The following is a 14361-nucleotide window of genomic DNA, read 5'->3' as shown; positions in this document are numbered from 1 at the left end:
AAGGAATATATTTTATAAAATATAAATTGCTGGTGATTGGATTCTACTTCAAAGAAAAACTCAACCTAGACCACAATGAAGAAGGAGCTGAAGGGAGTGGTATTAGGAACTCAGCAGATTCTGGGGATGGGGGAAGAGGGAGGGGGAGATGATTGGAGGGATTTGGGTTTTATCCTCATCATGATTCACAGAAATTAGGGCAAATGTTCTACCTACCAACACCCAGAACAGCCACACAAACCAGAGAGGCCATTGCGAAGGGCTGGTAGAAGACACACTCCAGAGTCTAGGGAATAGGAGGATATGGTCAAGTTTGGATTGCTAAGAAAAGGATGGAAGGGGGAAGAAACATGGAAGAGATTCAGAAAGTGTCTAATTTGTCCAAATAGGAGAAAGGGTCATGGGACACCATGACAGAGGTCTGGGAGACCTAACAGAGCTCATGTGAAATGCTTTGGGAGTTCCACCCCACTCTCCTTCACATGGTTCCCAGCTCCTAGTCATTCTGAGAGTCCCTCTCTAGCCTTCCCAGGTGGCTTCAACTCTCTTCGGCACCCACAGTCCCTGGTCATAATTTTAGCTCTTCTATCATGACAACGGCAGTCGACACACAAAAATCACTCCTTCCTCTCCCTCATTCGCACAGAAGTCCACTGAAGAAATTGTTTTAAATATTCATCTGAAATTAGTTAAAATGACAGTGTCAAATTTTCTGGTAATTCTAAGGTAAAAGCAAAGTAAATGTTGATTATACTTTAAAGCAGTGGGGTTAAGCAACAAAGAAAAAAGCTGGTGTATGATTTTGGATTGGGGACAAATGGCCCTGAATAGCAAGCTACCAAGTTTCCTAAGCATCCTCCCCTCCCCCCCCCCCCCCCCGCCCTCCACAGCACTGTGGGGCAGAAAGAGCAGGATTCATGTGAATGCAAAAAGCTGGAGACATTCTAGTGCAAGAAAAACAACTTTTGAAAGAGAGCTCTTCTTACTGGGAATGTTCAAGCAGAGGTTTCCTGGATGTCTTAGGTGGGATTCTAACATCGCAGACCAGAGCCAGCCTAAGAAACAAGCAGGGTTCTTCCCACCAAACAAGCAGATGAAATGCCTAGCACCATGCCTAGTGCCTAACGGATGCGTAATAAATATTAGGTTCTTCTCACCCCAAGAGTCCATGGATCTATGATCACACATATTGGATGTATTTCTGGGGGGCGGGGTAATGGGATACATTCTAGATTCTCCGAGAAGCTCACAATTCTCTTGAGTAGGGTTATGGCGAGAGAAGGCAGGGGGAGGCAAGGAGGCATGTTGTCCATGCTAATGGCAGGAGTCCTTCCTCTGCTTGGAGTTCCCAGCACCTTCAGGCAGTTACAGGCTTGGGCCTTATGCTCTCCACTACGGCTGAGATGACTGCTCCTGCAGCCTTAGCTCCTTCCATCAGGGCGTGCTCTACCTGCAAAGCAGACCGGTTCACAGGACATTCAGGGCCATCCCAGGTGTGTACCCTGCCCTACCCCTACTGCACCACTCCCCTTCTGCAACTGGCCTGCCTGGAGAGGGAAGTGATCTATTGCTATCCTCTATTTCCAAAGATCCTAGAGCTGCAAGAGACCTAGAGAAATCAGGATGGCCTGAGATGGACATCTGAGGCAGACGCACTCCCTCTCTGTCCCCCAGGGGAATCCACAGCTTCTGGCCCCTGGCCTCCCTCAGAGCCATCCAGCCCAGGGTCTGCCTCTAGCATAGGGTTCAGAGGCAAATGTTCTCAGAGTGGCACAGCCACTGAGGCCCTCATTCCACACATGGGAAATTTGAAAGCCAGGGAGGGGAGCTCGCTTGGATGAAGTCACAGTGCTAATTAGTGTCTGAGTTTGGCCCACACCCTAGAAGCCCCTTCATAGTCCATTTGATCCTTGGGGTCTTCTTTTCATGTACAAATGCTCATGGGACTGGAGATCCTTTACACCAGAGCCCCCGAGCCCTGGCCTGCACTGGAGCAAGGCCTCCAGAGAATGAAGTACAAGCCAGGAAAGGAGAGGATGAAGTACAAAGGATAAAGGTGCAGAAATTGGAAGGGGACAGGGGATGGTGACCTGTTCATGCTCACTCAGCAATAGTAGAGAGACCAGTATTGGGATCTGAGCCCAATACCCTGAGGGAACATAAGAATCATAGAAAAAAGGCAGAAGAATTATGTCCCTCTTTTAATTCTTGACTTCTTGGGACACCTGGGTGGCTCAGCGGTTGAGCATCTGCCTTTGGCTCGGGTCATGATCCCAGGGTCTTGGGATCAAGTCCACATTGGGTTCCCCACAGAGAGCCTGCTTCTCCCTTCTACCTGTGTCTCTGCCTCTCTCTGTGTATCTTTCATGAATTAATTAATTAATTAATTAATAATTTTAAAATCTTGATTTCTTAATCTATTAAAAAGGATAAACCCCATGCTCATGTCATGGGGTTTTAGTAAGGATTAAATATGAATAAGGGCCACTCTAGTTATCACAGATACGTAGAGCTATTTTTCAAAGCACATGGGCTGTGCCTCATTGGATTCATTACCACCCTGTGTGGTGAGGGGTCACAAACCCAAATGCAGCACGGGCCAAGGAGGTAAAGCGGGTGAAGCTGGCAGGTGGCACACTGATTTCCACCCACCATGCCCCATCTAAAGAGGCAGCCACTACTCAGCCCCACGGGATGCCAGCAAGCAGGAACACCACTCTGATGGCGTCATCTATTAGTTGTTCTAGAAAGGCTGTGAATTCAGATCTTTTTATATAAAATGTCTATATTTTTAAATGTTGGCAAGTAATTCAAATTAAAAATGAGACAAAACACTGCTCATCCAAGCAAAACATGTCTGTGGGCCCCATGCAACTGCTAGTTTGCAACTTTAGCAATAAAGTATCTACCTCAGTTTATCCCCATATTGTACAAGAAATAAAGCAGTCTGACCAAGGAGACAGCATGGCCAAGCTGGCACTCCACCCTGTGTCTTTGCTCTACAGCCCAGTGCATTTGCACTCTTCCAGCCGTTAACAGAGATAAAAATAGGGGATCCCTGGGTGGCTCAGCGGTTTGGCGCCTGCCTTTGGCCCAGGGCGCGATCCTGGAGTCCCGGGATCGAGTCCCACGTCAGGCTCCTGGTGCATGGAGCCTGCTTCTCCCTCCTCCTGTGTCTCTGCCTCTCTCTCTCTCTATGTCTATCATAAATAAATAAATAAATAAATAAATAAATAAATAAATAAATAGACAGAGGTAAAAATACCTCCAGAACCGTCAAGTCCTGTAGAAGTAGAAGCCCACCAGTCCAACAGACAGCATGAAACCACTAACCACTGTTCCAACCACTGATGGAATCACAAGCCCCAAGAAAGTTCAGCAAGAAGCCAGCATCAGAGCAAAGGTACCATACCTGCTGGCTCCTGGCCACACCGTATCTGAGGTCATTGACAAAGTGTTCACAGTTCCCTTCAATCAGGCTGTACTGTACTATCTTGTTGATCATCTTTTTGGTCCGCTGGATAATCTTGTCCACAGGCAGGGGCAGGTACGTCCCATCCAGCTTGTTGTTGATCTTCCAGGAGCAGCCATGCAGCACATCCTCCAGCCGACTGTATTTCACGACAGCCCGGTTGCTGAAGACAGAAGTGATGCTGCCGGCCTCAAACTCCTCACCTAGAGGCCAAGATGAACAGAAGTTTGAGAGCTGCTAGGGACAGCTGGGGCAGAGCCCTGGCTCCCTCTAAGATGCTGGTTGAGCTACTTCCCTCCGAGGCCGAGGCCTCACCATCTATGAAAGGCATGGCCAAGGACAGAGAGTTGGAGGAAACTGAGCTGCCCAGCAGTGAGACACCTGTCACTTGGCTATCAGCCTGCCGGATAGGACGGCAGCATTTCCAGGAGATGTGGCTGCTCGGGACCAATTTTCTCAGGAAGACTCCTGCCCTGCACTGCACTCCCCACTGTCAACTCCCACCATCAGCAATCTCTTTCTTATCAAACTCTAGAAGTACCTTATGGTGCAGCCCCAAGATTCCATTCTATGTTGTACCGAGGTGACCAAGTCCTAGGATTTGAGTCTTGCTTCCCTAACCAGACTTCAGTAGTCTTCAGAAACGTGTGCTAAACACCCTTATGTGTGAGCATCAGCTCCTGGTTGTGGGGGCTAGCCTGGGGCTCCATGACATGATGCCCTGTGCAGCCACAGCTGGGCACAGGGGAGGTCAAGCAGACAGGGCTCTGGGTGTGACCGGCTCAGCTTCCACCCAGAGCCACAATGCCTTTCTCTCACTCAATTACTGGGATTCAAAAACAGGGTTCCACAGATTTGAAAAAAGGACCACGTGAAAGGCGTTGTATTAACATGTTCAGTCCCCAGAGGAGACAGGTGCTTAGAGAGGATCAAGAGCCTGCCCAAACTCAGGATGGTCATAATTCAAAACCAAGACTGTTTTTCTACTCTGACCATGCAGATAAGTAAATGTGTGTACCCTCCCCCTCCGAAAGTTGACTGAGAACAAGAATGTCCTTTGTTCTTTTCTTACGTATTTGAAGAATATCTGCTGATTTTACAAAAGCTGGCAGCGAGCAATTCAGCTTTCAGGAACAGAATTCATTTTTACAGGAAGATCTGATGGCAAAGGTACAGACATAACTATTAGCCACCTCTTTGGTTATGTAAGAGAGAGGCTCCTGGACTTGGTCTGGAAAGGAGATGTGGGGGTGAATGTGATGTGGAGCATTCTTTACCTTCTCTGCATGTAGGCAGGGCACAGGAGAGGGGCTCTGCCCTGTGAGACAGTCTCTGCAGTTAAGAGGCTAGGCCAAGAAAAGAGGAGGATGGAGCCTAGGGTGAGAGCCATGAGTATGGTGTGGCCCCAGGCCATTGGTCCCAGGCCCTTCTGCAATTTCATTCTGAATGGGCAGTACTTGAACAGAATATAAATTCCAAAGGCATCAGAGCATAAGCAGTGGTGTCCCCCAATCTCCCTTTCTCCCAGTGCCTCCAGATCCCTTTGCCCAAGGACCACTGTGACTGAGTTTTTATCTTCTACTATCACCACACCCTCCCATCAGATCTCCACTATTTTCTACTATCTTCCACTATCACCAAGCACTCCCATCAAATCTCCTCTAAATTTTAATTAGTTGCCAATTGAATCTCAGCCTTGTGTTAGGCAACCTTCAGAAATGAAAGGATGGCTGTGTCCACACGGAGGCAGGAGCAACCAGGGACAAGCAGAAAGAGCCGGGAGACAAATCAGGGTGAAGGTGCCCAAGCAATCAGGAAGCTGGAAGCAGCATTTGGGGGCAGTTGGAACATGCAGGCATCTGCACCCCTCCTGGGCAAGCCTCAGAAATATGAGGAGGGGCACCAAGGCTCAGCAAACATGGGGCCACTTTGTGCACTTGCATCTCCCTCAGGGCTGGATACTTGGTGGTGTTTGGTAGACAGAGATCAAGCTCTATCACCCAGCAGTTAAGATCCAGGAAGGCACCAGAGTGTTTCACTGCTAATGAAGGACAGCAGCTGAGGAACAAGATAACTAAATGCACTTCTTCTTACTCTACTAACTTCATTATCAGTATCGATATTTCAATAGAGTATCCACCCTTACTCGGGGGAGCCAGATGGACCACGCAGTCATCTTCCACATAGATGGCCCAGTGCTCATAGCCAATTCGAAAAATCTCAATCAGGTCTCCAGGTCTGGGTCTTGGTTTGCCCTGTGATAGAAGAATAAGGTAATATAATGACACTGCACATTACCAAGGAATTCCAGGACCCTGTTTGGTTGGGGATTAGCTACAGCTCAGCCTGAGGACACTGGGTTTCATTACTTTGTAGAAATCCAGGCTGCAAGAAGCTCCCTTCACAGGCAGGACCAAAGGACCCCCCAACCCCCGCTATCACTCCCATTATTAAGGCCACAGAGGCTAACTGTGCCAGCTATTGATGTATTGCCACTTGGCCCCAAATGTACCCTCCAGATAAACTCTGTGATATCTGATGGAACTCTCTTAAGCTTTTCTCCTTGAAAAGGAGCACTGTGTTAAGCATTATAAGAAGAAGGGGTTCTGGGCAGCCCTGGTGGCTCAGCGGTTTAGCGCCTGCCTTCAGCCCAGGGTGTGATCCTGGAGACCCCGGATCAAGTCCCACGTCAGGCTCCCTGCATGGAGCCTGTTTCTCCCTCTGCCTGTGTCTCTGCCTCTCTCTCTCTCTGTCTCTCATGAATAAATAAATAAAATCTTTAAAAAAAAATAAAGGAAGGGGTTCTCCTGCAGTTTCTGGCTTGGGGCAGGGGTCAGGGGAGGATGATGGTTGCGTAGTGTGGGTGTAAGAACTTCTGATGGAGCTCTGACTGAGCCAGAACCCTTCAACCCCATCTATCTTTCAGCCTTGGCCTGGCAGTAACCTTTTGGGCCCTTTGGACAGAGAAATCAGTGCTCAAACACCTCCTGCACCTGCTGGAGTCTTGATTCCCTCTGCCCATCTTCCATGTGGACGATCAGTGGTGTCCAGAGGGTGCCCCCCCCCGTCCCCACTCCCACTCTGCATGCCCAAACCACAGCCAGCCCCCAGCCTGCACTCCAAAGAGTTGCACTTGCTCAGCAGTTGCAGTGTGCCCCCAGCCTGGTGAAGTAAAGGGGGTTTTTCACCTGTTCCTTTTCTGAGGTATAATTTACAAAATTTGTTTAACCATCACCACCATCTATTGTACTTCATCAGAATTTAAAAATTTTGTCCTTTGATACTGTTAAGAGAATGAAAACTCAAGCCACTGACTAAGAAAGAATACTGCAAAGAGGGGTGCCTGAGTGGCTCAGTCCATTAAGAGTCCGCCTTCAGCTCAGGTCATGATCTCAGGGTCCTGGGAGCCAGCCCTCCATTGGGCTTCGCGCTCAACGAATCTGCTTCTCCCTCCCCCACCCCGACTCTCTCTCTCTCAAATAAATAAAATCCTTAAAAAAAATACACCTACCATATGATCTAGCCATTTCATTCCTAGGTATTCACCCAAGAGAAAAGACAAATTATGTCCATACAAAGACTTGTACACAAACGTTCACAGCAGATTTATTTGTAATAGCCAAAAACCAAGAATAGCCCAAATGCTCACCAACGGGTGAATGGATAAACAATGGTGTATCCATACAATGGAATACTATCCAGTAATAAAAAGGAATGAACTATTAATAACATGCAACAACATGGATAAAACTTTAAATAATTACATGAAATTATGTGAAAGGAGATAGATAAAAAAAAAAAAAAGCACAAACAGTAGATTCCATTTACATAAATCTCTAGAAAATGCAAATTAGGGTGTAGTGACAAAAAAGCAATACAGTGCTGCCTGGGGATGGGAGTGAGAACAGGTGGGATTTACAAAAAGAAACATTTGGGGAGGGATCCCTGGGTGGCATCCCTGGGTGGCGCAGCGGTTTAGCGCCTGCCTTTGGCCCAGGGCGTGATCCTGGAGACCCGGGATCGAATCCCACGTCGGGCTCCGGTGCATGGAGCCTGCTTCTCCCTCTGCCTATGTCTCTGCCTCTCTCTCTCTCTCTCTCTCTCTCTCTGTGTGTGTGACTATCATAAATAAATAAAAATAAATTAAAAAAATAAATAGAAACATTTGGGGAGTTACGGAGATGTTCATTATCTTGATTATGGTGATGGTTTCATGGGTGCACAAATACCATACCCAATATATCCAACTGCATATTCTAAATATGTGCACCTTATCATATGTCAGTTATGTCAGTCATACCTTAGTAAAGCTCAATAGAGTTCAACAAAGCTGTTTTCAAAAAATTTTAAAGGCTTAACCAAATCCCAAATCAATATGCACTTCAACCTGCCACACAATCTAAATAAAGTAAAAACACAGTCTGTAGAGGAGTCAGAGGCACAGTAAAAATCTAAGAGCTCGGGATCCCTGGGTGGCGCAGTGGTTTAACGCCTGCCTTTGGCCTGGGGCGTGATCCTGGAGACCCGGGATCGAGTCCCATGTCGGGCTCCCGGTGCAGGGAGCCTGCTTGTGTCTCTGCCTCTCTCTCTCTCTCTCTCTCTCTGTCTCTCATGAATAAATAAATGAAACCTTAAAAAAAAAAAAAAAGATCTAAGAGCTCTTGTGATACCCACCTCAGCAGCTTGCTTGGTTAATTTCCCTCCACTCTCAGGCTTTGGGGTTGAGTTTGACTCTGTTTTTTTCTGATTGGCTGTGGCCTCCAAGTTAACTGTGGGCTTCTCCCTAAACGAATTTTGTGATCACAGAGTCAACAAATATCACCATTTCGCAATCAGTGGCAATTCTATGTCATATTTGCGATTTTAAGATATCTTTCAATTTTGAGACTCTAGGAAACATTTTCCCTGAAGCTCATTTCTGTGATCATGCCATTAGCTGTCATACAAAATAACTGCAGATGATTGTTTAAAATGCTAATGATAGCAAATGAGTAGCTTTCAGGATTTGTGTGTGTGTGATCATCTCTCTTACATGTTTATCAAAGTGACACTTGTACATAGCTTTAAAAAAATAAATGGTAGCGATACATAATGGCTTCTAATGAAATGCAACAGGCCTCTGCTCCCTCCTTTCTCTCTGCCTGTCCTACTGGGAGAGGCAAGCCCCCTTGAACTCTTGAGCTGTTTCTTCCAATAACTAGCTCCACCTTTCTGAGAAATCTCATTAAGCCTCAACACTATAACTGCAAGTATCCTGAAAGAAATCAGTATATTTTGTCCCTTGAAACAAAATGTTTAAAAAAAAAATGTTGTAAGAGAGGACTGAAACCTTGGGATATGCTTTGAGATCGTATATTGAGGTCAAAACAGCCTGGGTTTGGGGTGCCCGGCTGGTCCAGTTGGTAGAGTGGTAGAGTGTGTGATTCTCTGTCTCAGGTTTGTGAGTTCAAGCCCTACATTGGATGTGGAGATTACTTTAAAAAATAAAAATCTTTAAAAATAAGTAAATAAATAAGAGACCTGGGTTTGAATCCTGGCTCTGATCCTTGCTGTCTAACCTTGAGCTAGTAAATGAATGTGTCTGAACATCAGTTTGATTATAAAATGGAGATGAGAGTATTTGTCTCACAGAGTTGTCAAGAAGGTTAAAGGAGAGAGAGCGTACCTACCCGTCTGGTGCATTACCAACCAAAAAAATGGCACTTTCTTTGCCTTTTCCCACACGTTACCTCTTGTCCCAATTATAGTGAATGGGGGTGGGGTATAGCCCTTTGGGGAACTTTCAGATCCTCAAAATTTTAAAAAAGAAGCAAACTGTTGTTAATGAAAGTGAATTGAGGAAATTTGCAAGAAGATTACATCATTCTTTAGTGAGATCAAGCGACCACGTGATAAGCGCCAGTTTTCAGGGTCCTGGAGGTCTTGTGGCTAGAAACTGCTGCAAGGCAGGTCCTGTCAGTGGGCCTCAGGCCTGGTGGTAATTTTTTTTTTTAATTTTTTTTTCTGGTGGTAATATATTATCAGAGGCACACCAGCCTTCCTGTCACTGGTTAGGGGTAGGATGGTTCCTGTGGAAACCACCTCAGGATTTGCTTTACAGAACTACCTACCATCAAAGTGGGTTCTTCAAAGACTTCCCCACCCTAAGACCCAGTCCTTCCATACAGAGACTCTTACCCATCCTGGTTGCTTCTGCTCAGTTCTGAGGTTCCCTCTTGCAGCTCCTTGGGAGGGAGCTGGACCAACGCTTGAGATGATTCTTCTGAGGGGGAAAGGGGAGGATGCTATTTAAGTCACAACTGCCTCCTACAGGGAGCAAAATCTGTGAAGGGAGAGTTGGAGCAAGTGCCCTGACATCCATGTAGAGGTGGGATCAGGCTCCAGTCGAGAACCGTGCGAGGCCTGGTCGATCAGTTTTTGGGTAAATGAAGGGGACTGTGGGACTGGGTGCTAGAGAGGTCTGTGTCCCTGGGAAGGAGAGACTTTGGAACTCCCACGGATAGAATCAGGGAGAGGATGAAGTGAGATCCCAGAAATCTGCGGGCTAAGCCTGACAACAGAGCCATTGTCAACTCTGCCTGTCAGGAAGCCGCTACCTCTGCTTCCACTTCCACCCAAAACAGAGAGGCGCTGGACGCCTGGCTCACTTTGATTAAATTACCAACAAAAGATCATTCCCGCTTTGTCGAATATTAGTTGACCATAGAGTTGAGGGCCCATTCCTGGATTCTCTATTCTGTTCCATTGATCTGTGTCTGTTTTTGTGCCAGTTCCACACTGTCTTGATGACCACAGCTTTGTAGTACAACCTGAAATCTGGCATTGTGATGCCCCCAGCTCTGGTTTTCTTTTTTAATATTCCCCTGGCTATTCGGGGTCTTTTCCGATTCCACACAAATCTTAAGATGATTTCTTCCAACTCTCTGAAGAAAGTCCATGGTATTTTGATAGGGATTGCGTTAAATGTGTAAATTGCCCTGGGTAGCATTGACATTTTCACAATATTAATTCTGCCAACCCATGAGCATGGAATATTTTTCCATCTCTTTGTGTCTTCCTCAATTTCCTTCAGAAGTGTTCTGTAGTTTTTATGGTATAGATCCTTTACCTCTTTGGTGAGGTTTATTCCTAGTATATTCTTATACTTTTGGGTGCAATTGTAAATGGGATTGACTCCTTAATTTCTCTTTCTTCAGTCTCCTTGTTAGTGTATAGAAATGCCACTGACTTCTGGGATTGATTTTGTATCCTGCCACACTGCCGAATTGCTGTATGAGTTCTAGCAATCTTGGGGTGGAGTCTTTTGGGTTTTCTATGTACAGTATCATGTCATCTGCAAACGGAGAGTTTGACTTCTTTGCCAATTTGAATGCCTTTTATTTCTTTTTGTTGCCTGATTGCTGAGGCTAGGACTTCCAGTACTATGTTGAATAGCAGTGGTGAGAGTGGACATCCCTGTCATGTTCCTGATCTTAGGGGAAAGACTCCCAGTGCTTCCCCATTGAGAATGATATTTGCTGTGGGCTTTTCATAGCTGGCTTTTAAGACGCTGAGGAATGTTCCCTCTATCCCTACGCTCTGGAGAGTTTTGATCAGAAATGGATGCTGTATTTTGTCAAATGCTTTCTCTGCATCTATTGAGAGGATCATATGGTTCTTGTAATATTCAACAAAGCAGGAAAGACTATCCGCTGGAAAAAAAGACAATCTCTTCAATAAATGATGCTGGGAAAACTGGACATCCACATGCAGAAGAATGAAACTAGACCACTCTCTTACACCATACACAAAGATAAACTCAAAATGGATGAAAGATCTAAATGTGAGACAGCATCCATCAAAATCCTAGTGGAGAACACAGGCAACACCCTTTTTGAACTTGGCCACAGCAACTTCTTGCAAGATACATTTATGAAGGCAAGGGAAACCAAAGTAAAAATGAATTATTGGGACTTAATCAAAATAAAAAGCTTCTGCACAGCCAAAGAAAACAGTCAACAAAACTAAAAGACAACCTACAGGATGGGAGAAGCTATTTGCAAATGACCTATCAGATAAAGGGCTAGAATCCAAGGTCTATAAAGAACTTATTAAACTCAACAGCAAGGAAACAAACCATCCTATCATGAAATGGGCAAAAGACATGAACAGAAATCTCACAGACGAAGACATAGACATGGCCAACACGCACATGAGAAAATGCTCTGCTTCACTGGCCATCAGGGAAATACAAATCAAACCCACAATGAGATACCACCTCACACCAGTGAGAATGGGGAAAATTAACAAGGCAGGAAACCACACATGTTGGAGAGGATGTGAGGAAGGGGAACCCTCTTGCACTGTTGGTGGGAATGTGAACTGGTGCAGCCACTCTGGAGAACTGTGTGGAGGTTCCTCAAAGAGTCAAAAATAGACCTGCCCTCCGACCCAGCAATTGCACTGCTGGGGATTTACCCCAAAGATACAGATGCAGGGAAATGGCAGGACACCTGCACCCCGATGTTTATAGCAGCAATGTCCACAATAGTCAGACTGTGGAGGGAGCCTCGGTGTCCATGGAAAGATGAATGGATCAAGAAGCCGTGGTCTTTGTATACAATGGAATATTCCTCAGCCATTAGAAACGACAAATACCCACCACTTGCTTCTACATGGAGGGACCTGGAGGGTATTATGCTGAGTGAAGTAAGTCAACCAGAGAAGGACAAACATTCTATGGTCTCATTCATTCGGGGAATATAAAACACAGTGAAAGGGAATAAAGGGGAAAGGAGAGAAAATGAGAGACTCCGAACTCTGGGAAACGAGCTAGGGGTGGTGGAAGGGGAGGAGGGCGGGGGTGGGGGTGCCTGGGTGATGGGCACTGAGGGGGGCACTTGGCGGGATGAGCACTGGGTGATACGCTATATGTTGGCAAACTGGACTCCAATAAAATAAAATAAACTCTTAAAAAAAAGATCCTTCCCAAGTAGGCACTCATTCCGGTTAACCGGCTTTTCGCAAGATCCACGGGCAGCCACGCGAAGGAGTGGATCCGTTTCCTCGAGGAAACTCTGGGGCCTTTTCTGGGGGGTCCGACGGCCCGCGGGGACCCGAGAAGCCCGGGCGGGGGGCTCCGTGGGGAGGAGCCCGCTGCCCGCGGCGGGTCCCGGCCCGGCCCGTACCTGCGGCTCGCGGGGCGAGTTTGGGGCGTGGCCGGGGGAAGCCGGAGGGGCGCGGCCTGCTCTCTGCGCCGGCGGCGGGGCTCAGGCCCATCCCGCTCTGCGGCTCCGCGCCGGGCCGGACCCCGTGGGCCTCCCGGGGAGGGGGGAGGGGGAGGGGGGGGAGGCCGCGGGCGCAGCGCGGCGAGGCCCTGCGGGGGGCGGGCGGGCGCCTGGCAGGGAACGCGGAGCGCGCAGCCAACGGCGGCGGTGGCGGGTCCCGCGCGGCTGCAGAAGCCGGTTGTGCAGGAGCCGGGGGACCCGCAGCCCCGGTGGCGCCGCGGTTTAGCGCCGCCTGCAGCCCGGGGCGTGGTCCTGGAGACCCGGGATCGAGTCCCGCGTCGGGCTCCCTGCGTGGAGCCTGCTTCTCCCCCTGCCTGTGTCTCTGCCTTGTGCTCTCTCTGCATCTCTATGAATGAATGAATGAATGAATGAATAAATAAATTAATTAATTAATTAAATAGGGGATCCCTGGTGGCGCAGCGGTTTAGCGCCTGCCTTTGGCCCAGGGCGCGATCCTGGAGACCCGGGATCGAATCCCACGTCGGGCTCCCGGTGCATGGAGCCTGCTTCTCCCTCTGCCTGTGTCTCTGCCTTTCTCTCTCTCTCTGTGTAACTGTAATAAATAAATTTAAAAAAAATAATAAAAATAAATAAATAAATAAATAAATAAATAAATAAAGTCTTTAAAAAAAAAGGGGGGATGAGGACGAGCGCTTTGATGCCAGATTAGGAGCGCCTGCGGAGGCACACTCAGGAATAAAATCTTGAGGGACTCGAGGTTTTTATGTAAATTGTTTCTACGCCTTAAATTATATATGTATAATTATATTTATATATAATGATTATATATATAGCTGATTATATATAATATGTAACTTATACAAAAGAACACATGCGGGGCTGGCTGGGTGGCTCAGTCCGTTAGGCCTGGAACTCTTTTTTTTTTTTTTTTAAGATTTTATTTATTAATTCATTCATGAGAGACAGAGAGAGGCAACCAGTTGGCGTGCCTCCTAATTGCATTGAAAGATCAATTAAAGTAAAGTCAGCACCTACCCACTACCGACCACCCATTGCCTGTCTTCGTTTGGCCTGAGAGCTAAGATTGGTTTTGTACATTGTTAAATGGTTTTCAAAATAAGAGTATTTGTGTCATGTGAAAATTATATGCTATTCAACTTTCAGCATCCATGTTTGATTTAAACGTAACCATTCCCAGGGTGCCTGGCTAGCTCAGTCAGTTAAGCCTTCGACTCTTGATTTTGGCTCAGGTCATGATCTCAGGTTGTGAGATCAAGTCCGGTGTTGGCTCCACACTGGGTGTAGAGCTTCCTTCCTTAAGATTCTCTCTCTCCCTCTCCCTCTGCCCCTCCCCTGCTCGCTCACTCTCACTCACTCTCTCTAAAAGAATAAAAATAAATAAAGAGTCATATACTTTATTTTCAGGTTATCTATGGCAACTTTCCCACTACAAGGCATCCCATTCCTCGTAACTTTTTAATTGAAGAAATGGGTTCACTGGCTTAGGCAGCACATATACTAAAAGTGGAATGATAAGAAATGATTAGCATGGCCTCTCTGCAAGAATGATATGCAGGGAATCCCTGGGTGGCTCAGAGGTTCAGAGCCTGCCTTTGGCCCAGGGTGTGATCCTGGAGTTCCAGGATCAAGTCCCACATCAGG

General features: G+C 46.9%; 1 protein-coding gene across 1 annotated transcript; it reads right to left on the bottom strand.

Annotated features, from left to right (window-relative positions):
- Nucleotides 1-1175: 1175 nt before the first annotated feature.
- On the bottom strand, nucleotides 1176-12792 carry PLAAT5 (phospholipase A and acyltransferase 5). Its single transcript, XM_025445917.3, has 6 exons — nucleotides 12640-12792; nucleotides 9650-9734; nucleotides 8147-8255; nucleotides 5619-5727; nucleotides 3413-3675; nucleotides 1176-1450 (listed from the first exon to the last, which is right to left on the bottom strand). Exons 1-6 carry the CDS (start codon nucleotides 12728-12730, stop codon nucleotides 1358-1360), a joined length of 750 nt encoding a protein of 249 aa, XP_025301702.3. The 5' UTR covers nucleotides 12731-12792; the 3' UTR covers nucleotides 1176-1357.
- Nucleotides 12793-14361: the final 1569 nt, after the last annotated feature.

Source organism: Canis lupus, chromosome 18 (genome assembly GCF_003254725.2).
Source record: "Canis lupus dingo isolate Sandy chromosome 18, ASM325472v2, whole genome shotgun sequence".
Lineage (NCBI taxonomy): Eukaryota > Metazoa > Chordata > Mammalia > Carnivora > Canidae > Canis > Canis lupus.
The sequence above is the reverse complement of the archived record's forward strand: the minus strand, read 5'-3'. Positions and strand labels throughout refer to the sequence as shown.